General features: G+C 35.0%; 1 protein-coding gene across 1 annotated transcript in view; it reads right to left on the bottom strand.

Moving 5' to 3' along the window:
- Window positions 1–22,862, bottom strand: part of LOC140756089 (uncharacterized) — a 163,672-nt gene extending 140,810 nt beyond the window's left edge. The window contains exon 1 of the mRNA XM_073091498.1: window positions 22,509–22,862. Within this exon, the coding sequence (XP_072947599.1) occupies window positions 22,509–22,529 (21 nt within the window). The 5' untranslated portion in view covers window positions 22,530–22,862. The remainder of the gene's footprint in view (window positions 1–22,508) is intronic.
- Window positions 22,863–25,554: the final 2,692 nt, after the last annotated feature.

Below are 25,554 nucleotides of genomic sequence, written 5' to 3' on the forward strand. Positions count from 1 at the left end.
ACATAACATCTACAATCCATCTTCGTATTCATCATTAATACAGCTATTCCCTATTAACTTTTTGCAACATCTCGGGGAAATTGATTTTACAAAGCAGTATTACTTACGGCTAATAACTTGCTTATGCTATGAGCGGTCCTTTTGCTGCTTAATAATAAACGCATTATATTACAACGTATATCTTGAATAGCAAAGTATAAGATTAATATTTTATAAATTTATGCCCTGTTAAATTCATTATTACTTTCATTAATGGTACGAGTATAATTGTGCGAAACATATGGTAATATGCAACTTCGATATTCATAGGTACGAGTATATAAAGTCTACTGACTCGATTTTTTTTCTTAGACTTTGACTTAATACTTTAATTTTTATATTCCATTTAACACTTAAGGTTTTATTTTTTTTTTAATCCTTTATACACTGCGGTATAAAGGATTTAAAAAATGTTCTAACAATATATTTCCTAGAACTATCTTACGCCTATTATAACAAACCCTTTCTTGTCATAAAATGAACCAAAATCTAAAGTATATTGCTACAAAAAAGACACACTAAAAGGTGCACTACTTAAATGATCGGGTTTTCATGCGATCATAGCAAAACATATTCATTGCTATAATATTCTATTATAACCGTCGATATTCACCGAAAAAACTAGAAAGTGAAACTGTGAACACAACCTACATACTCTACATCGCCGTAATTAACGGTATCGGTGCCAATATCACAAGAACTTTTGATAAAAACACCGACAAGAAGTAACAGTTGTTATTGAATCTTTATAGTTTTATTTTTAAGTGATTGAAGTTACTTGTCACTGCCATTCACGGGCTTCTGTAGTCAACTTGGAATAAGATTAGACAACGTCACATCAGCCCCTGACGACTAAATTGGAATACATCATCACCATCATCATCAACCCATTACTGTCCCACTGCTGGGCAGGGGTCTCCTCTCATAATGAGAAGGATTAGGCCATAGTCCACCGCGCTGGCCAAATGCGTATTGGTAGACTTCACATACCTTTGAGATTTTTCTTTATAAATATCTCAGGTATGCAGGTTTACTCATGTTTTACTTCACCGTTTAGCAAGTGGTAATTAATTTCTAATACGCACAAAACTTTGAACCTAACCACTAGGCTATCACTGCTTATTGGAATACGTGTTAGTTTTTTCCTGCATTTACAATACCATACACATCGAAATTCGCCTCTGAAGACTAAACTCAAGGACTTTGTGTTAATTATTTCTTACATATTACTCTTACTTTTCATATGCCTACATGGTCCATGAGGAGATCTAACAACAACAGAAAGAAGTGTTTGATTGAGATGTCAAACACACTCTGCCCAACACCTTATTAAATATTTATTAAAGTGCTTAGGATTTTTGCAGGTGTCCTATCAGCTTTATCGACAAATCATTCCTTGTTTTATATTTCTCCAAACAGTATTAAATGGAAGCCGTTCTATGTAAACTAAACGATACGAAACGGGCATCTAAACGATACGAAAATATAAGACGAGTTCTTTCAATTCTTATATGTCTATCCATCCGTCTATTTGTCAGTCTGTCTGTTCATCTGTCAGTCTAGAAACAGCTGTAGCAACATTGACGCGACTTTCAAATAAAGACAAACATAGACTACTTCAAACCATACTAAACGGGTTAACCAAATTTGACTACCAGGCATGCGTGCAATATGAGTTTGAAGAAGCAGCTATTTTTGAGCAACTGACGGATTTTCCAATTATATTTCGAAGGTAATGTCCGAAAGACTCAACAGATGGTTTACTAAGTGATACAATACTCGTCGTAATAATATAATACTCTTTCTACACTTATAGCCCCAAACAAAGACGAATACACAAACAGCCAGAACAGATATCAAATATTTGTTTGTCCGGAGTCGAACCACCCTTTGCGCCAAACGGGTGGGTCGTCAATTTAACAAAATATATCAATATATGTTGTTCCGCCCATATAAGGCGGATATTATGGAATTAAATGAAGTAATAACCATAAAGTAATCTTCACAAGCTTCACATAACAATTAACACGGCGAGCGCAGCGAAATCGAATCGGAATCTGCAGACAAAGTGAAATGATCTGCTCTGCTCGAGCGTGAACTGCCATTGCAATAACAAGGATACTGCTGTACACACAACTCATTTACGTGTACACATTAAATGTTAATTTTCACATAAAACAAAACTTTCATACTTTACACGAATGGAGTGGGTTTGGCGGCTTTCGGATATGTATTCTTCGCTTTGCGTTTTTGTCTTGTCATTGTGAAAATTTGGTATAAATCTCTGCTAACATAACCACGCAAAATATATATTGCTAGCTGTGCCCCGAGGTTTACATTATCAGTAGTGTAGCACCACTTTAGCTTCTTTGCTCGAAATCGTGTGAAGACATTCCATTTTAATCATTAGTAAGGCATTTGCTGTAGATTTTATATAGAACGTCAGTTTTCTATGAAAGATTCAGTGACCACTTAAAACGATCTTTTTTATCACTTGAGAATTGGATGTAAACAATTCTACTGTTTACTGAATGCAGTGAAATCGAACGTGAATTGGCGAACAAAGTGAAATGACTGTGCGCGCCGCTGAAGCATAAACAATGCGGAGTCTATCGACAAGCGTGTCGTGTGCAAGATATTGTTTAAAGACTATCCATATCGCTCGAAAAAGTAATAAATGACATGTTATTTACTTTTTTTTAAAACACTGCTGTCTTCTCAGTGTTGAGACTAGAGGACGGGCAGAACTCCTCAACGGTGGATAGATAAAGTGAGACGATACGCTGACCGCCCCAACAGACTTCAGGGAATGCAAGTGAAGGGAAGAAGTGTCTTCACTACAGTGCATAACAAAGACAATCTTATGATGATGATGGTGATGATGATAATAAAAATAATCAGGATGATATGTGTTCATTACTCTATTCACACATCTTATTGTTTGCTAACAAAAGTTTTGTGCGTAAGATATGACCAACATCAAAAAGGAGGGAGATTATGAACTGATTTTGAAGGTGCACTTCTTCAGATTATAGAAAGATAGAGAGCAGGAGCTTTTCTTACAGAACCATAAGGCACGTAAGTTGAAATTAAAGGAATCAATTTAAAAATACAAAGTGACACTCGTGATTTTAGGCCAACCCCTAAGTGATCCCAGCATAAGAAACTTTCAAACCACTATACTTAAAGTGAACGTTAATACAATACTAATACATTCTGGTATGGATTTATCAAGCATGGTTAGTCAGTGGGTTATGAGAGTTGCTAGCTGTATAACGTTTAACCCGCTAAAATACCGCAGGCCATATCTCGTTTACCACTCATGGGACAGATGTGGTACGCCTCACTGACTCATAACGGTGTTACAGAAATTGAAACTTTGCCTATTTGCATAAACAACTGCAGATCAAGTAATCATAGAAGTTCTCGCATAGAATATACAATTTGTAGATGTGTCAACAAGATCGAAACTTAATCTATTATAAATAATTAAATTTTCTCCGTCTAAAATTTAATAAGATAGATCTTTAAGAAGCCTACTGTAGAAGTGTAACGCTTCAATTGTTACGCATAACCATGTATGGCAGTTACCACATACTATCAGGTTATTTACCATCAGATCCTCTTAGTATTACTTATGCTCATTTACTTCATCTAATTTTATTGTTTCAAATATTGTATATAACTTTATTATTCTTCATCTAATATAATTCGCGCCACATAAGAACATATCTCCAAAAATCTAACATCATATTTGTCAGTTGATCGTAAAATTTTACAGGAAATACATATCTTGTTAATTACATTATTTACAATACGATAAATATGAGTTAGTAGCATTTAATACATTGCTATCATAAAAATAAAAGAAATGTGTTAAAACCAGGCCACAGAACCCACATGTATCACGGGCGCTCTATCTTCGCTCATAAATCTCTCCAGCACTCAATTATTCATATCACTGACATTCGACTATGTATGTTAATTGCTAACACAAATCTATAATGCCATTGACCTTCATCGGATAACACGATTTTGCCGATGTTAAACATGTTTACATGAAATATTCAATTTGTCTTAATAATTTGCATTTTTTATGTTATTTATAGAGAGCGATTGTAGTTAATACATATAACGCGAAAGTATTAGTGGCTTGATGTATATGGAAATTTGATATTTTCAGAAATAATGATCTTTAGATTAATATGACATTTGCTTAGCTTAAACGTAACGTGTAATAAATTGATGCAGCAACTAAACGCGATGCAGCCTTAAAGCAATAACTAAAACATTACATTTTCGATAACACGACCAAAGGCAGAGAGTCTAAACCTACTAAAAGTAGAATATGTCGTAGTATTAAGTTTGCTGTGGCCGTAATACCCATAGGTATGTTAAATAATGGCTGTGGCATGATATATCACTTAAATCGGACTTATAAGGCATAGTCGGCCGTGTCAGTGTATGAGATAATTGGGTTAACCTCCATAGCAACGGATTACGTAAATTAGCTATTTTTATACTAGTCTCGATGTCCACAAGGGCATGCCTTGGCATATTTATTTTTATTTATCGCGTTAACTTATAATATTTACAAATAAGTAAAATTGAGGACTCGGTCAGTATTTTCAATGTAAGTGTAATTTTCTAAGCTTGTACGGTTATTTGTACGATATCAAACAAAAATATTTTTTTCAATTTGACACATTTTCTGTACTGTAGTGCCTATGGAAAATAGTTGAATTTTTAATAAAATAATGCGAAAATCTTTAATTTATAAAGTAAAAAGTGCTAATTCTTTCAACATAAAAATATCGCTGAAAATTTAAAGCAAATACTGCTCTTATTAATTCACTCAATTCAACATAACTGGGTAAAAACTGAGTTCCTTAATAAACTAAGAATCAAGAAATGTATTTGGATAACGTTCATATCAAATTAAATGACTCTGAATAAATATTCTGACAATAATAGCTACAAACGTCAACTATTCCCAGATGAATATGAGATACTGGCCTTGATATTTGGAAAGATGCCAGCGCAAAACTAAACGTTTTACTTAAAGATGATATCGAAGGTTTAATGAGTAAAGTGCAAAGTTTGTAATACTCAACAGTAGATTGGCTTTATTTGATTGTACTTTGTTAACATTTGCGATAAAAGCTCCAAGCTCCATAATAAAGCTTAACTTTGTATTAATTTTGAATTAACAGCGTCCATATTTATCTTGTGTGTTTTTCACTATAACACTTTGTAAAATAAATTGTGGATGTATTTACCAAGCAGAAAAGTGAGTGGTGGAGTATGGTTATGGTTATGGATTAAGATTTTTTGTTTTTGTTTTGTGTAGTTACTGTTGGCCCTAGCGACCTGTACACTGTACAGCTTCACGGATTTTGTAGGCGAGCCTAAGGCTCAGCCGGGACAAGAAGACTAGGGCTGGAAGGGAGGGATGGCTTTGGTCGACGTTGCCGGTTCCCTAGACCGTCCACCTTCGCTAGAGGGAGAGAAGGTTGCGGACCCAGCTACTACCGGAGTCCTGACCGTCCACCTCTTGTCATAAGGGGAACGGATTAAGTAGAGCCAGTATGGTTTCAATGGGGAAGCACCACACACCTATTTCTAGCCTGACGTAATTCTTGCGTTTTGGTGCCGCCTGACTTACATACAAGGTGACCATCTCCTCAGGTGGCGCTAATCACATGCGTGATCGGTAGAGCCCCTGCTATGCATGTACTTAGTTACAGATTTCTATGAGCAGTGACCACTGACAATTGAACGGACTGCATGCTCGTTTGCTATTAGCATCAAATAATCTATTTAGCTCTCAGATATCATACAGGAACTAGACATTTTATACGCCTATTATATTTATAAACAATATATTAAAAGTTTTACCAAAGATCGGCATTTGATCATTTCTGACTACAAGAAATACCTTTCTACTGTTGGTATTTAAAATCTATAACAGAATCTAATTATAAAAGAAGTCTAATTGGACGTAGTTACACCAAAAGGATCCAATCCACAATAAACTTTACATGGATTGGATACTTTTCGTTTAACTCTGTCCAATTACTTCAGTCTTTCTGTACTTTAGTCTTAAAGACTAAACGAATCAAGTTGTCTCTTAATAAAATCATAATAGTAAATACGAGAAATTCCAACAAGTTAATAAAATAACATTTTAGCGCTAACAAAGCGATCTGAAATTGAGAGTCATCTAAATATTTTAAGTGCCTTTTAGAATTCTTTGAATGGAATGTTAATGCGCCTCATCTCGTTCTATCCGCATGCACTCTCTGATCTTGTGAAGATTAGTAAACATATGCTCTACTCATATGCATGTACATATATAAATGCTTATTCTAAAAGATTAAGTGAATATCTTAGTTGAAAGCTAGCGTTATAAGTTACTGACTCGGCAAACGTAGTGTTGCCATATAAATAAAAAAATGTTAAGGGCGAAAAACACTTATCACCTATTGGTGTGAAAAATAGATAGTAGCCGATTCTCAGAACTACTGAATATGCATATAAAATTTGGTGAAAATCGGTAAAGCCGTTTCGGAGGAGTACGGTAACTAACATTGTGACACGAGAATTTTATATATAAGATTAGTTCTGTGATAAAAAGTAGCTTCGAGAAACGAGTTAGATACTTAATAATTGTTTTATGAAATTAAAGTAGTAATAGAGCATATAGTCCATCCGATTAAATAATTGGAAGAAGTATACGAAATGTGTTATTATAAAAATACTTATTTTACTGAAACAGATGCACTGTATTCCACCACACAATAACCCAATAAATACAATATAAAACGGAACAAACATAATCACTACATCTAAAACATTCACAAGTACATATACATATAAATAAAATTGGAGTGTCTGTTTTTTATATTGAAATAACCACTTTTTACTACATGCATATGAATATACATACGGTATATACACCAAAATAACATTTTGTCTGTCTGTCTTTTTGTTCCGGCTAATCTCTGAAATGGCTGGACCGATTTTGTCGGGACTTTTATTGGCAGGTAGCTGATGTAATAAGGAGTAACTTAGGCTACTTATATTTAGAACTAGCTGTGTCCCACGGTTTCACCCGCTTTATTTCTTTTTAACGAGGGTGAAACTGCGTGGCACAGCTAGTATTCCATAAAATAGACCCGTTCCTCCCGACCCATATCGTACTCATGAATGAACGATATACGAACTATGTTTTAATCCCGGTGGTGTAAACTGTTTACGTTACCCGTTAGCGTTTTTACACGCGACGCGTAAATATAGACGTGCGCGCGCATCCGCTGACCGGCCCACCGAATCATGGACAGAAATTGACAGCTCGAAATGTACGTATAGCTGTAGTGAGTAGAATATGGTGAAGTATTCTTATGGTAAGTAGAGCCAGTATGGGGGGAGTATGGGGAAGTACAACCGCCACACCTATTTCTAGCGTGAAGTACTTACAGAAATTGACAGATATACGAAATTTACGTATAGCTGTAGTGAGTAGAATATGGTGGAGTATGCTTATGGTAAGTAGAGCCAGTATGGGGGGAGTATGGGGAAGTACAACCGCCACACCTATTTCTAGCGTGAAGTACTTACAGAAATTGACAGATATACGAAATTTACGTATAGCTGTAGTGAGTAGAATATGGTGAAGTATTCTTATGGTAAGTAGAGCCAGTATGGGGGGAGTATGGGGAAGTACAACCGCCACACCTATTTCTAGCGTGAAGTACTTACAGAAATTGACAGATATACGAAATTTACGTATAGCTGTAGTGAGTAGAATATGGTGGAGTATGCTTATGGTAAGTAGAGCCAGTATGGGGGGAGTATGGGGAAGTACAACCGCCACACCTATTTCTAGCGTGAAGTACTTACAGAAATTGACAGATATACGAAATTTACGTATAGCTGTAGTGAGTAGAATATGGTGAAGTATTCTTATGGTAAGTAGAGCCAGTATGGGGGGAGTATGGGGAAGTACAACCGCCACACCTATTTCTAGCGTGAAGTACTTACAGAAATTGACAGATATACGAAATTTACGTATAGCTGTAGTGAGTAGAATATGGTGAAGTATTCTTATGGTAAGTAGAGCCAGTATGGGGGGAGTATGGGGAAGTACAACCGCCACACCTATTTCTAGCGTGAAGTACTTACAGAAATTGACAGATATACGAAATTTACGTATAGCTGTAGTGAGTAGAATATGGTGGAGTATGCTTATGGTAAGTAGAGCCAGTATGGGGGGAGTATGGGGAAGTACAACCGCCACACCTATTTCTAGCGTGAAGTACTTACAGAAATTGACAGATATACGAAATTTACGTATAGCTGTAGTGAGTAGAATATGGTGGAGTATGCTTATGGTAAGTAGAGCCAGTATGGGGGGAGTATGGGGAAGTACAACCGCCACACCTATTTCTAGTGTGAAGTACTTACAGAAATTGACAGCTATACGAAATTTACGTATAGCTGTCAATTTCTGTCCATGATTCAGCGAACTAATTTAAAAAATTGAGTGTCCATATATTTTTTATAACATAGGAGTAGCAGACGAGCATGCAGTCCACCTGACGGTAAGTGGCTATTGTCGCCCATGGAGATCTCTAATCAACCCCAGATAGGATTGAAAGAAATTGACAACACCGCGGCGAAATTTGGGCAATGGACTAATTAGAAAATTTGACTTATATGGTTTGTTTTTATTTATAAGCTTGTTTTTTTATTGTTTATTAAGTAATATAGTAGACTAAAGTTATCGCCAAACTGCTAGTCCGCTCTGAAGTTGTTGCGAGCAGGTGTAGTGATACAATTTGCTATGGCGACGCGATTCATTTCTATATTCAGAGCGGACTAGGAGTTTTACGCGGATTATACTATATATATAATTCTACATACCCATCTATTAGGAATTCATATGTCGTGGGTGTCACAACGAAAAACCAATACCTAGACCCTAAAAGAAAATATAAATTGATCATTTACATGTCTGACTGGACATCAACCCCAGAACGCTATGCCGGTCTTTCAAATGTAAAATTTTCAAATAAAAATAAAAATACAAATTCATTTGTAACATAATGTATGTTCATTTGTATTGTGTTCGATAAGTCGTATTGTCTACAAGTTTGTGTCCTTGACGTCACCTATGGTTTATCTGTTCCAATACAGCCGCCTTCAGTCGATACAGATAAAGAATTTCTACAGATAATAAACGTTAATGCTTTACGCCTCGCGCGCTCCTATCAGTGGAGTCATTCGCATTAATGACAAAATTCTCAATACATATAAAAATGCTTTTATAGTCATTCTAATTCCATTTTAAATGAAGTAATAATATTAATATCATACTGTATATTAAAAATATTTGTTCAGAAAGTTAATTTGTAATGATATAAACAACATATGAAATAGTTATATCAATTACTTACAGAATGATTTTTACAAGTATACACCTAAGTTTATTCCCAATTATTACATTACCAAACATATTCCGGATTTATATTAAACACATAATTGAAATCACACAAAATAATGTGTACATTTAATAGTCATTTTCGAAATTGTAGTCAGAATAATCGAGCAGCGTCGAATACAATGACCGCAACGCGAGAGCGTATAATATTCTTGTTCAAACAAATATCATATCAATATACTTTCGATACCAATATTAACACATTCACGTTATAATCATATTGAGTATTGTTATCTTTAGAGATAGATATATTTAAACAATGTAGGTTTTACAGGTACGTGTTTTATCACGTTTCCTATATTAGATATGTTAAGAAACAAATATTTATCTCGAAATAGTAATCGTAGTTACTTAGCTTACAGTTTTTTTCGCATTATAAAAGTAAGAAATGGATATTCAATCCACTTGAAGGTAAGCATCTACTGCCGCCCATGGACGTGTATAATTAACCCCAGATTAGAGTCCCACCTAATATCGGCTAAAGATACAAGGTAAAACTAAGTTTTAACGCCTCGTATGAGTCTCTTTTTATATATACCAATATATAATATAGGAGTAGCAGACGAGCACGCAGTCCACCTGATGGTAAGTGGCTACTGCCGCCCATGGACATATGTAATCAAGCCCAGATAGGATTAGATATTCCTATATTAGGTCGACCACAGATGCGCAGCTACCTTTGAGGACTAAGCTAGAACGCCTCGGAAAAGTACGTCTCCCTTACCACACCCTTCAAACCAAAACACAGCAGACACTACTGTTAATAGGCAGAAATAGGTGCGGAGAAATAGGAAATCTCTTCCTTGCTCCTTTCAAACCAAAACTTACCCTTACTTAACCTTTTTCGATCAAAAATAGGTGATGGCAATAGCACCTACTATTCTTCAATAAGTCTATTTCGCACATTTGACATTTGGGCGGCAATGTTTGCCTGCGTAGGCAAGGAGCGTCTGTTTATCATTCTATGTTTACGTAACTACCTAGTAGACGGTTTAACATTTTTGCGGATTTAGTATTTTTGTAACATTGACTGAAAATAAATCGACATGCGGGTATGGTATAAACAGGTTCGCTTGTTGAATAGTTAATCTTTAATTCTACAGGTGGTTCTTTGTATTTCCGATTACACTTAAATACCTACATGTTATTTTTTTAAACTGTAATCTTTTATCATATTATGCAATTGTTATAAACGTGGTTCCGTATACCCTAATGCCTGGATCTTAAATAAATCTGCGACTACACAGTACCATACCATGACCGTAATATGAATGTGAACGCAAAAATATTCTTTAAAATAAAAAAAATATGCAACAGTAACCACTAGAACTTAATATAATTGATTAACACCTTTGAAATTCACATAAAATTGTTTACCTACGTTCCTAGTACGGTCATGTTATGATAACTGTAATGGACAGAACCTTTGAAGCTGAATTTCGTACTTCTACCAAAAACAAACGAAAATTCCTTTATCTTTTCATAAATTGCAAAAAAGCATTCTCATTTTCAAATTAACTGCTATTGTCAAACCGAAAAATACATAAAGCATTTTTGTATTCCAGCATCTTCAAAGTATGCTTTTAAGATAACAGTTATTGTACTGAAATCGTAAACAATATAAGTACACTACTTAGATAAGTAAAATATATAGATAGATCACTCCTAACAAGAAAGTGTTATCACTTTTCACGTAATTGCACATCACATTCTTGCGTAAATAAAGTTTTCCGTGACGAAATGTCCCTAAAATGTTTCAAATACTTATTGAAGTATAAAGAAACTCAGTTGCTTTCCTACAATTAACGTTTTATGCTTTTGTGTGCGTGTGTTTAATGTAATTATAGTCTAAACTTTAATAGCGAAACAATACAAATCTACAGAATGAAATAACACATTTTTGGCAATTTTGAAAAAAGTGGTTGGTTGTACTCGTATGTATATTTTCGTTTTTTATTTCAATTATCACTACTTTAATGTTTCAACCTTACTCTTTAAAAAACATGACCTTTTTTAATTTCGTACCGTACACTAGTAATATTTTCCGTGGGAATTGTCCTGCCTTGAATAATAAGAATGCTTAATTATTAGCTTAATAAGCGGTCAGTTCACCGCAACTTGGGGTTGGCAAGGTGTGGTCGTCAAGGTTCATTGAAACCTATAGGTCTTATACTACATACTTGTATGTAGTCTTATTGATTTTTCACCGCCATAGACTAATGACGCACAAGCTAAACAAACAAATAAAATTGTACAAATGTCTGTACATTGTGTAATTACAAATGTCTGTTTGTGATTTTCCTGGTTTTATTTTAAGGTCAGGTGTTTTAGCATGAAACTAAAAGGAAAGTCCGTTTAACAGATTTCAGCTTTTGTATAAAAGTTACTTGAAAATAGATTTGACAGAACTTTCACATTAATAGTGTTGTTCACTTTGTGAGGAAAAAATATAAATACTATCCTTGTCTTTCCCAGTGATTCCGTACATGTGAACTGCTTGCAGATTAACGAATTTTGACAATTGACAAACACACTGTCAAACTTTCACCCCTTAGGTATGAAATTCCAAAAAAAACTTTAGTGTGTCTACGTCATATAGGAACCTTTAATCTTGTTTAGAATGAACAAGATTGCATTATGATGCACAAAGTGGAACAAGTTGCAAAAATATAGCAATAACTATTTCAACATCCATGTCTGATATGCCGGCGCTTCCGAAATATAAGATTACCTTGTGAATAATGTTAACTCAGTCGTGGCTTTACGTGGTCACTACTGGAAGTGAAAGTAGTCGATAATGAATCTAATCTTATCAGTCGACATAAATAGCTCTATCTACATACTTAGTATCGTTACGTTCTCTATGATATTTGTAAACAGTGATAGTTCAGCGACGATTTTGCCCTCCCACGCATGAACAGAGTTCGAATGTATCACCTCATTCCACGTCGGATATGAATAGATATTTTGAATTCAAATTTCAACCTGGGCCGTTTATTTAAAATACCTACACGGATTGAAGCTCAACACTTTACAATCCTTCTCATTATGAGAGGAGACCCGTGCCCTGCTGTGGGACAGTAATGGGTTGATGATGACTTCACATACTCGATTGCTTTGAGATGACTGAAATTAAGACCACTGAATCGGTGTTTGGAACAAAGTTACTTAACGTTTAAGACACTCATTTTATATTTATGCGATATCAAAACACACAACAAATATTTTAAATTTCAAGTTGATAAGCAACGTTGCTGATTACTTAAAAGTAATCTTACAGAATAACACATTTTCGGTCAAGTTCGTTTAGTTCAAATATTTCTACTCGTTCACCTTCACTGGTAGACAGCTCATTAAATACCTAACACAATAGTTAGTAACCAGTCTAATCATAGAAGTATAATTAATTTCTTACAGTAAATTGTTTATTTAGAACGTAGGGTCAATACGATCTGCGGTCGGCGTACTCAGGGCTCGCTCAAGCGTAAGTTACATGCGAATAACATAACCTCAGAGAACTTAACACCAATAGATGTATGTATATTTCGGGTTAACAAGACAAGATTACTTACGTAAGTAAAACAAACGATATGCCGAATCCACCTCGCATGGGAAAAAGATGTAAAGGAAAGATATATATGAATTGTGTTTCTGATGTGCATAATAGACATAAATTAACAATTATAATACATTACATACATATCATACAGTACATATCAAGATAGATTTTAAAGTTTGAACACAGGAAGATTTTATCAATTTCGTAGTCTTAATGCAATGAGTACAATGAATAAACACAATAATAAATACAATGAATAAACTTGTTCTAAATTGCAAAAACAAAAAAATATCGTCGATCCACAGTTTAAGTACCTACATATTTGTAAACTTCCACTGAAAAACTCCCGAACCTTTATCGACAGTATTAGTTGGAAAAAGTTCTTACTCATTCCAACAACACAGCACAAAAATAGAAATACGGCACACACAGTTTGAAACACAGCATTTGGAAAAGTTGGAGTCCATACTCCTAAAATTCTACAATAGTTCACGCATTTATGACAAGCTTCATAAACACACGAAAGTACTTCATTATAATGTTTTGTAGCGGTAAAGATAGCAAAGGACTTTAATAGAGAAGTGAGTAAAGACTGAAAATGCGTGTATGGGTTTCCTCTTAGAGTGAGAAGACATTTAGCTACAGTCAACCATGTTACCCAAGGACTAATTGGTAGACTTCGAGAACATTCATCCACGACATCCGTTACCGCCTAAGCAGAAGATAATAGAAATAAATGCAAGCCGGGCAGTCGAAACCCTGATAGGAATTTCAAACCACCAGCTATTTAATATGTTTTCAGAAACATATTTTTCTACGATAAAAAAATTAAACCAAGCCTTTAAGATCTAACAAATATTGCAAATAAAACTTTACGTTGCAATGTTCAACGCAAAAATATATTGTGACCCGGAACGCCCCAGCACGCTTTTTGCCGACTCATAACGCCTTTGTCTACTGACAAACAACTAAATACTTAGACACTTTTTCAGACTCAACAAGTTTTGATTCTGTTGTCATATCTATTTAGTGATGTGAATTTTGTTAAAAACTATTATTTTACTTAGAATATACATTTAAGATCGTTTAAGTTGATAAAATCAGTCTAAGCTATGTACATTCTTATCACACGATAAGAAATAGTCTTTGACGAAATGATGTATCTTATAACAAAGGTACAAATGCTTAAACCAAATAACATGAACATTTTTGTGAGAATATAAGAATCGTAGTTATAAAAATGTTATAAGTATCATAAATACTTCGTGAACGCCATTAATACTATATTATACGGTATAGGAATAGTCTTGTCATAAAATATGTATTAAACGGGATAAAAATCCCCAAACGATGTCCTATTACAGCGACTGATCCCGACATCACTAAATTACACTTACCTGTCTCTTTGTACAGCTTCAACGGTTAGGATACTTCTTTATCGAATTAAATGTATGTGTAATACATACAGTATGGTTTTGAAGATGGTAACCCTCTGTGTACGACTCCGGCGACACCACCACTACACCTATGTCTGTTATAACAGCAGTGTTAGGCGCTGCTGTGTTCCGATTTGAAGGGTGTGGTACGAGAGGCATACTTTTTCGAGGCATACCAGCTTAGTCCTCAGGGTTAACTTAACAGCGACGCATCTGTAGCCGACCTCAGGTAAAAATTTTCTTATCAGGCGTTGATCACAAATGAGTACGGGCAGCAATGGGCACTTACCATCAGATGGATTACATGCTCGACTACTACTTCAATATAATAAAAAATATAAATGAAACAAACAGGTCATCACCAATTAAAGATAACAAAAAACTATACCAATAACTAAATAAATCAACAAATTTGCCTTTAAATAAAGTTTAACGAACTCACATGTCCTTCTATGTCTATATGCTTAACGTCTAAGCATTAAGCAAATGGCCCAAATCACCAACTAATCGCAAAGCAAATAAAACAGTAGCTAACCAAGCATATGGTATCTTTATATTAGCGACTCGAATTTACGTCAGTCCATTCGAACGTTATCTTTTCAGTGACATAAACGAATAAAAGTTTTGGCCATAATTTACTGCAGTACTTATAAAAAAAATTAACAAAAAAATAAAACTGACTTCTATGTCACAACAAAGTAAAAAATAATTCAAATAAATGTTGGTTTAGTACATACTCGTAGTTGTAAAATTGAAATTGGTTAAGAAATACGCGAGTTATTCAAGTTTAAAAGAAATCAGGTCTTTCCAATTTTCCGGAAAAACTGGCGAACATTTTCAAATTTCCACGAAATGGGACCCCTGTGAAACTATCCGCATGCAATGGTGTTTGAATCATGTCGATCGGTCGCGGCATCGCGAAAAACTCGCTGAACATACGCATAAAAAATACGTGTCCAATAGATAACTTCTCTTCCTTTGGGAAGTCAATTAAAAACTACTTTTATAAATTAATAAGTATGACGATAGCGCCATCTTAGCTTGAAAGGTGGTAAAGCCATAGTTGTAAGTGGTAGAACGTGAAACAGTTCAATTTTTCGGTGAAAGAGTATGAAAGCCAGGAAGCTTGTATTTGAGACAATTATCTTAGTCCTGGGGAGTGTCAGTGCAACTTTGATCGGTTTCAGGTAGAACTAGTTATATATGAAATCGATCACAAATATCCATGGTGGTCTTTTGTTTCTTCAATCATAAAAAAGATCATGCCTTCAATCCCTTAAAAGTCGGTACGCGGTTGTACATAAGACGGCTCATATAGGCGGAAATAAGGAGGGAGGCGCTTGGAATAGAAACCGAGCTTAATTACGATCTTAGCACAGAACACGCTACTGCCCATTTTATGGATTTAATCCCTTAATGACTACTCTAGAAATATACGAGGAAGTTGTTCTCACCTTTGAATACTTGAAAACATTCTTCGACAGAAATTCAATTCAAACGATTTTTTTATAATTTAGGAGTAGCAGACGAGCATGCAGTCTACCTGATGGTAAGGGGCTACTGCCGCCCATGGATGTCTGTAAGCAACCCCAGATTGGATTAGATAATCGTACCTGAGGTCGGCTACAGATGCGCCGCTAGCCCTGATCATTACTTAAGGCTACCATACCCTTCAAACCAAAACACATCAGTGCTAGCACTGTTGTTTTGAGGCAGAAATAGGTGTGTAGGAGTCGAACCACATAGGGTTCAACCACCTTCAAAATGAGCGAAATGTAAATATATTCCAGTATGATATGAATGTATGTACAAACACATACTGGATTTAAATTACGTATGCACACAAGCCGAGCAATGCAATAGTCTAAAACAGATCTAGGACCTTGGCAGCGAATAGCGTCTGGTCTAGCAAGCTGCAAAAACTGTTTAATTTTATTGTTCTATGTAGGCATGCGGTAGTGTACGTCGTTATGTGTATGTAGTTATGTAACGCGACCTCGCACAAAAACTGAATGGGATTGGACAGAAATGACAGAATAGCCAAAAATTATGTGTATTCATTATACTAACTAATCTTTCTATGTTATTAGCATGAATACTTAAAATGACTTACGTTGGCTTTTGTTAGGTAGACGCATAGAATAACCAAATGTAATTAATAATCTAATCTTTTATATTTTTAGGGTTCCGTACCCAAAAGGTAAAAACGGAACCCCATTACTAAGCCTCTTTACAAAATAACAAGCGAATAAATTTCAATACAAAATAACCGACAGATAACTTAAAACCCGGAAAGGATGATATCATCATACTCGTAAACAATATAAAATCATTGCTCGTAAAACAATCCGCCGTCTATCAGTCAAAGGTAAAATTAAGATAACGGCTTTGTTCTATTTGTTTCCAAAGTAAATATACAGAGTGAATTTTTCAAATAGGCCTTTTAATCCTTCCTTCCTTAGCCCTGAGGCTAAGGCCGAAACTAAAAGGAGTAACGAAAAATGCTGAAATGTGTTACGAGGCCGATTTTGACAAAAAGAAAAACTGCATCATTAATTTTGTTTAATCTATTTAGTATTTACCTAGCCGAGAATCGAACCAGTTCATTTTGAAAAAAATACACCCTGTATTATTCCATCAGCGGATAGTGTCGCTTGCAAGTATCAAATTCTGGAAAGTAATGACAGATGGCAAAGTAAAGGAAAAGGCTAATTATGAAGAAAATAAATATTTTAATATTACGTTGGCAGCTAAGTTCCCGCCATTAATTAATTAAAATAAATTTAAGTGCAACAATGTAACAAAATATCGACGGGTATACCGCATTCTTATTGAATTCTGTCTACTCGCCTTACCAGAGGTTTCGGGTGAAACCAACGCAGCTTAGCCTTCAACCTAAATACTAACTCAACCTTAACTTGATTGAATATAAGATTAATCTAAGTTCGATATGAATGTTATTAAACACAGTCTGTAAGATATATTTTCATATAATACACATAGTCAACAACCGTGCATTTTAACTGATGGTATAGTCGGCGCCAATCTGCTAATCTGCTCTGAATATATGCATGAAATGAGTTGCAAAGCCATAGCAAATTGTATGACATTGACTACACCTGCTCGTAAAAACTTCAGAGCGGACTAGCAGTTTGGTGCGGATTTTAAGTGGCTATTGCCGCCATTGAACATATATTGTTAACACCAGGTAAGATAAAAGTCCTAACTGATTTCGGCCACTGGTGTATTGGTACACATGAGGATTAAATTGAAACCCTGGCTTTGGATAAATATGTCCCTCTTACCACATCGTTCAACCAGAACATATTAGCGCTTAACATTGCTGTTAAAATAGAAATAGGTTTGGCGATAGCGTCTCCAGAGCGGAACCACAAAGTTCTACCACCTTCACATTAGAAAAATAATAATTTCTGAACATATTGAAATAAATCTTGAACTTATCTCATTTATTTAAGTCCGTCGATGCCCATACAAAAAAGGTTGAAGCCATAGTCCACTATACTAGCCAAATGCGTATTGGTAGACTACCTAAATGCATATTGGGGACAGACTATTGTAAGTATTAAATAATCATGTTTTTAATGCAAAGAGTATGTTAATCAACACTAATATTATAAAGAGGAAAACTTTTTTTGTATGTTTGTTTGTAATGAATAGGCGCAAAAACTACTGGACCGAATTTAAAAATTCTTTCACCATTCGAAAGCTACATTATCGACGAGTAACATAGGCTTCATTTTATATGAAATATATTGGATAAATAGATTTTGAGGCGGTACAAAGTTTGTTGGATCAGCTAGTATAATATGTAGCACCTGGGAATGACCTTGCACTCAACGGGGCTTCAATTACACAATTATGGTGAAGTTCATGAGATGTAATTTAAATTTATAGACTCCATTCATTACTACGCACACTCATAACATTTCCACATACTCGTGTATATTTTATGGATGCACTTAAATTATTTAAAGGAAATTTCCAAATAAAAATAATATAACGAGTTAAAAGACTATAATGATCATTTTCACATCATGGATATTGTGGGAATAAACGTTGTAGATAAAATTTCCTCCGTAAAGCGTCAAGTGTCTAAACTCTATGTAAATGAACATAAAATTAGAATCTGTTAATATAAGCACACATAAATATTAGTGCTCCACTTACCTGACAGATGTGGTGTGCTGAAGTTTGCTTCACCTGCAATGATGCGGCCCTTCTCTGAGTGGAACTTTCACGATACTTAAGAATATCCATATTCACTCTGTATGGCATTATGACCGAATAATCTTACTAACAACTTTCAGCTAAATAGTTAAAATATATGTACTCATTCACAAGTTTGTGTCACTGTAACTCGCAGAAGTATCTAACGAAAATTTTTTAACTAATGGACAAATTATAATCACTCAAACGAAGAAAACAAGAGAGGGTAGGTCAGAGAATTCCTAATCAATGAAATGACTATCTATGTTATTTATTTTATTTTCTTCTCGGGTATATATTATATTTATGAATATTAGAAAATTTTGGAAATGCCCACAATTATGAAAAAACTGGAAATCTGTTTTTGCGAGAATAAGCAAAAACCAGCTGGTTACAGTTCGATTATACATTGTAAATAACAATATAAAACCTAAACTTTAAAACGCGTTTACTTAAAAGATCTAGACAAAAAGTTAGATAAAAAGGGGATCGGAGCCACGATAACGGGCACACCGGCAAATTTTTGTGCAGCCATTTTATGTAGAAACGGAAAATAATAAGCCATTTTGTTCGACTTATAAAACGAGTTCAATACAATCACTTTTTTGCACATACGGAACACTTTCAACATTTTAATAAAATAAATAACTTGGCTATTGATGTTTCGTTTCATTATCACGGAAATTCGACTTTTTAAAGAATTTGTACTTAATTAATTTTAAGTAGGGCTCCTGTATTACTTAATGAAATATATTTATTTTGTATAGGCCAACGGCGGCACTTACAAATTGTCAGTTATAATATTTTCTTAAACTACTACCGGATAGGAACGCGACCTCTACTGAGAAGATCCGGTAAGAAACTCAGTGGGTTTGTCTTTTTTAATTTTAAAAATAATTATTCTCTCTTTTATTTGGTGTCGGCCATCTGGTAACCATGTAAAGCTGTCTTATGACAAATTGAAATATTCTACACAAGTCAGCGTGGTTGCAATAGTAGCGTGGTTCTGAAGGTAGTAGAACGCATTGAGATTCGATTCCGGCTGCACCACCGCCATACCTATATCTATCTAATATCAGCAGTGTTAAACGTTGCTGTGTTCTGGTTTAAAAGGTGTAATGGAGAAATACTTTTCCGAGGCGTTCTAGCTTAGTCCTCAGGGGTAGCGGCGCATCTGTGGCCAACCTCAGGTAGAAATATCTAATCTTATCTGGGGTTGATTACAGATGTCCATGGTCGGCAGTAGCCATTTAATATTCAGGTAGACTGCATGCTCGTCTGCTACTCGTTTTTGTTTTTCGAAAGAAAAGACATACCAATTGTACATAAACGGAGCCAGAAACTTGTTTTCAAAAAGTAACAAAAAGGTGAAATAAAGACTTATTGACCCCACGTCGTCTTTTTGACCAGAAAAATGGGTGAAGGCCTTCACTCTTAAAATTCTGCGACAGCAGACACACAATAAGATTTAAAAAGATAGACGCAGTGCTGGGTCAGGGTTCCTTATATATATAGCACGTTCATAACGATGTATTCTTTTATCTTAAGTTTTCGAGAAAACAATATCGCAAACTTTCGTGAAATGTAATATAATAGATTTGTGAACAAGAAGCACCGAAAGCATTACCAAATTCCGGGAACGCACCAAGTACGTAATCTTATAAAGTAACTAGAAGGGTCCGACCTATTCCCAGCACTGCATAGTGATGTATTGATGGTAAATTCGTATTAACAGTAAAACAGAAAATAATTCAAAATTCTTTCCAATTCCTTTACAAGGAACAAAAACTTTCAATTGATTCAATAGTTTATTTAATAAGAGCGTTACTAAAATTTATCAAAAAGTTAGTCAAATGTTATTATAGTTAATGCGTTTATGTTAGGTCGGAAGTAAAAGCGAATAAGTCACCGGAACAAGCGAGTTTCAAAGTAGGCATGACTAAATGCGAACTCTACAATTACTTTCTACGCCATTTTTAATTCGAGTACTACGTTAAGTGTTGATTAGGTATACTTAGTAATACCTTGTAAGAGAAATTAAGGTTAATTAAATTTTAACTGTTGAGTACCAATTATCAAAATTGGGTTAATAATTAATTAAAAATTCATTAACAACGGACTCTTATTTCAAAATTCTTCATTTACGTCAATAATTTTATACCTACATTAGGTACACGTGAATTATATTTTTCAATTAAATAAATAGGTATAAAAAATTATAAAACGAATGTTGTTATTACTTGTACCTATAAAAAATATAATTAGTATAATATTAAATGCGAACGCTTAAAAGTTTTTATTGTCATTAATTATTCTTTAAACATAAATCCATTACCTACTGCCGGGAGTAGTCCACTGCGAGGGCCAATTAAGAATTGTTAGACTTCACACACGTTTAAAACTGTCTTTAAGAACTCTCAAATGTATAGGTTTTCGCAAGTGATAAATTATTTACAACTAGCTGTGCCCCGCGGTTTCACCCGCGTTAAAAAGAAATCTAACAATGTACATAACATAAAATATAAGTAGCCCAAGTTACTCCTAATTACATCAGCTACCTGCCAATAACAGTTCCGTCAAAATCGGTCCAGCCATTTCAGAGATTAGCCGGAACGAACAGACAGACAGACAAATATTGTAAAAAAATGTTATTTTGATGTATGTAGGTACCGTACGTATATTTATATGCATGTTGTAAAAAGCGATTAAATTAAATTAAATGAAATTAAAAACAGACACTCCAATTTTATTTATATGTATAGATACGCGCATAACTTTCAAAACTCAGAAATGATTGAGATTCGAACCACAGAAACAACTAAGGCGAGTTTAAACCGCTATACCACCGAGCTTAAACCTGCCTTTTCTTATGATTCTTTAGCCACCAATTATTTCTATAGTCAGAACATTTACTTCAATTGTTTGGCATTGTATTGCTTTATTATAAAATCACATTGAAAGATTGCACAAACAACCAGCAAACAAAAGAGAAATGAGTTGTTTAATTACTTAATTCAAACATGCTAATTAAGTACCGACGCACAACGACCTAATTTGAATATGCTAATGCTGTATTATATCATGTCAATGAAAATTGATAAACCTCCGAGCAGTGCTATTTTGATTAAATAGTGTATTCAGCCTGAAAATAATAATATTTTAATGTATATGTGTTCTTATGTGGAATATGCCTGTAATTTACAAATAATCATGTGCCTGAAACTCTTATTTATTGAAAAAAAACCTGATATTTATTTACACCATAAAATATAATTACCTATTCAAAGTAAAAACCAGTTAGGTTTTCCCTCAGTTAAAGGATAATTCAAATAAACTTCAATAAAACCACACTTTTGCAAAGTAGAGCAGGTAGAGTCCCTCTGGTTTTCCTTTCTCAAAGATTAAGCATTAATAATTATAGACTAAAATATTACCTAATAATGAACATGCAATGATGATTCACAGATCAACTTACTCATTTCAATTTTGCACTACAATATAAAATATTAGTTAAATACCTAGATACCTACCTAATTATTACTACGTTCTTCAACAAAAATTCTGCTAATACCTACTAATTAATGTATATCTTTATTTTAAAGATATATTTCTTTCATTCACAATGTATTTCGGTGTGATACGATTATTGGTCATTCAAAGATACGATGTAATGCAATAACATGAATTCGCACAAGTGTTGACATAATCTCTGCCGCGAGCTGAAAATAGACTAAAACCTACTCACCATCATCATTGAAGTGTGCATTTTAGCTCCTCATCTCCTTGCTCCCATTCCAGTGACACGGGAACCGAACCCCGGACCTCCGGTGGTTACATCATAACCGAAATAACTCGCAGAAAAAACTCACGTCAATCAACAAACACAAGGTTGTTCACTAACTAGCACTGAAATTAAAACAATAACAACTCAACAAAAATAATCGAGCGAAATATATGTCCGATACTATTTCCAAGTCACACGACACCGTCCGCCAATTGAATGGAAGGTGTTACTATCAAAACAGAACACGATAAAGTTTGTAAATACGGAGTTGGAACGCGAGACACAAATACCTCCGACCCGCCACACGGCACTGCACTAACTGAGTAACGCAAGCGTGCGCCCCGGCTCGCTGATACCTGATAGCGCTCACCCATTCCCACACCAACAATTTACTAACGAGAAACAGGGACAGAAATACCGTAGCTATTACATCTCGAGGTGCATTTCGTTGCACTCGCGCGTTATTACGATAGAGTTCCAAAAACTAACTTTTGGCTAACTGTACCATCGAATCGTTTCTCGTATCAATTTATTGTACAGTTGAAACCCTGTCGAAGTTAAGATCGGGTTATTTTGGTCCATTACGGCGCGGCAATTGTTTTGAAAGATCTGCGCGCCCGAATTAATTTCAAAAGATTTATCATCTGTTGCGTGTAGAGCTCCTATTACTGATAAGAGATAGGGATTAAAAATAATAATATAAGTAAATAGAAATTCAAGTTCAAATTCGTTAAACTAATCAAGTTAATACCCCTGCTGTTTCCCAAGTCGATGTTCATAATCAAAACACCCAGATCCATAATAGTGGCTTCGAAAAAAATTGTTACAATGGCTTTTTTGCTTTTGCTCGACGTGGCGAAAGCACTGCCATGCCCCTAGATTCATCATTCAAGTGTAGGTACCTTTTTTTTTGTTTTCGAGGGGGAAACCTTCAAAAGGTAACCGACGACGTGGGAGCGACGCCGGGTTATGTGGGATTTTTACCGCACTAACTAAACCCCCCCCCGGTGGCCGTTCTGAGCGCTTGGTGGAGAACTCCGGGATCTCCGATAGAACACAACCGGAGTCCTCCGAGCACGACGCTCCGGTCTCTGCCCTGGGAAGAGCACTTTACGCTCCTTCCGCACACCTAATGTTTACTACGGCATGCGACCACACAAGCCGCTGTCCTTCCCGGGGTTGCTTGCCGGACGGTTCGAGCTCCCACTTTTGGCGCCGGCAACCCCGGAAGCCCCCTTTTAGTCGCTTCTTAGGACAGGCAGGGGTTACCGTAGCCCTGTTCTACAGCTACGCCACGCAGACCGCGAACTTTAAATAATAAAGTTAAATATTCATTTTTCTTTTAAAAGTTCTGATACGGATCGTATATGTGGTGCAAAAACAAATATCCAATTTAATATAATCCAACCCAACAATATACCGTTTAGACCAACATTTCTCAAATAACATGAGAAATGTATCAAACGGACATATATCTGTCACCATTAAATTATCCCTCTGTCCAGCTACTTTCTTTGAAATAAGAAATACCAAACAGTAGAGGATATTGGATAAAAATCCTCATGATCGCTCAAAGAGGAAAAAACGACTCTTACTGTAATGCCGAGCTCCGTCTATATTTAATGTTGACAAAGGTTCCATATAAATAACTAAAGCGTAAGGAATATTTTGCTATTTCCGAGAATATAGATAAGGTAGAGATTATAGGACAATTGCGTTTTTACTAAGCTTTAGTTATCAACCCCTCCTCTTAATTAGAACTGCACTTAATATAAGTTATATCAATTTTAAGAGTTGCTAAGATTAATTGTCACTTGCTCTCATAAAAACCGTCTTAAAAATTTCCCATTTAATCTCATACATATGTGGTTGTTATTGGCCAATACATGGCCAGCGATTGACTATAGCCTTAACCTTCCTCACGCTGAGAAACATGCTCTTGATACAGACAATTGTATTATTTTCTTTTTGTATTTTACGACACATTTATACAACACGAACTTGAGATGCGTTAAATGTAGGTCATATTTAACGCTTCTTAATTTTCCTCTTCCGGTCTTGTGTTATCAATATAGCAAACTTTTCTTCCTACATTCATCATGTCAACAGTATCATAGACGATTGACACACTTAGCCGAATTAAAACCTCTAAACCGGTAAGATGATTACTCCATTGCGAACACAGGAACTGGCCGAGGTCATTCGGACTCTACACAGAAATAACCGCGTTCCGTAAGATCGTACAATGTAAATATTTTAAGTTTTTCACGGCCGACACGATGCTCACCTAGGGACCGAAATATACCCGAATATTTGAATATCCTACCTGAATACAAATAGGAAGGGTTGATAAGGTTTTTTGCGAACTCCAACGTTACCTACTTTCCCATTCTACAGATAAACATCAAAAGATTTGCTTGTCAAAGTTGTAGCAAGTTACGGGCGTAAAAGCAAACTTCAGCCTTCCTAAAATTGTTCATCTCGGAATCCGTTTTGCGTAACTCTGAACGAAATCTTTCAATCTACAAATACAAATATTTGTAGGTAAAAGGGTTAAATAAAAAGGTTTAAGCTGACGTCGTAGAGTCTACTATATCGTAATAGATGTGTGCAAAATTAAATAGGGTATCAGATTTATGATTTTATCCCCATTCTTTCGTGAATGATGTCGATGAACTTTACAAGTTAATTTATCAGTAATAATGAAAAAAACAGTTAAGATGGTTTTGGGTAGCTAAATATCTATTACTCCCGGAGTTATGAAAATTATATTATTGTTCGACCGTTACATTACATTACAACTACATCAGTAACGATGTAGAGAGGTTTAATAAATTTGTATATCTAATATAATGCGTAGGTACTTCAATGTTTTATAAATATTTTACAAAGAGCCGATCTTAATGTTGGTGAGTAGCGTTCTAGAAGAAAACTACTCGTATAATAAAATGATCATTGTTTAAGGATTAGATATTACAGAACTGATTATTCCTACACGAATATCTTA

The sequence above is a fragment of the Epargyreus clarus genome, unplaced genomic scaffold (assembly GCF_041222505.1).
Source record: "Epargyreus clarus isolate Ecla_fem2 unplaced genomic scaffold, WU_Ecla_fem_2.2 ptg000034l, whole genome shotgun sequence".
NCBI lineage: Eukaryota > Metazoa > Arthropoda > Insecta > Lepidoptera > Hesperiidae > Epargyreus > Epargyreus clarus.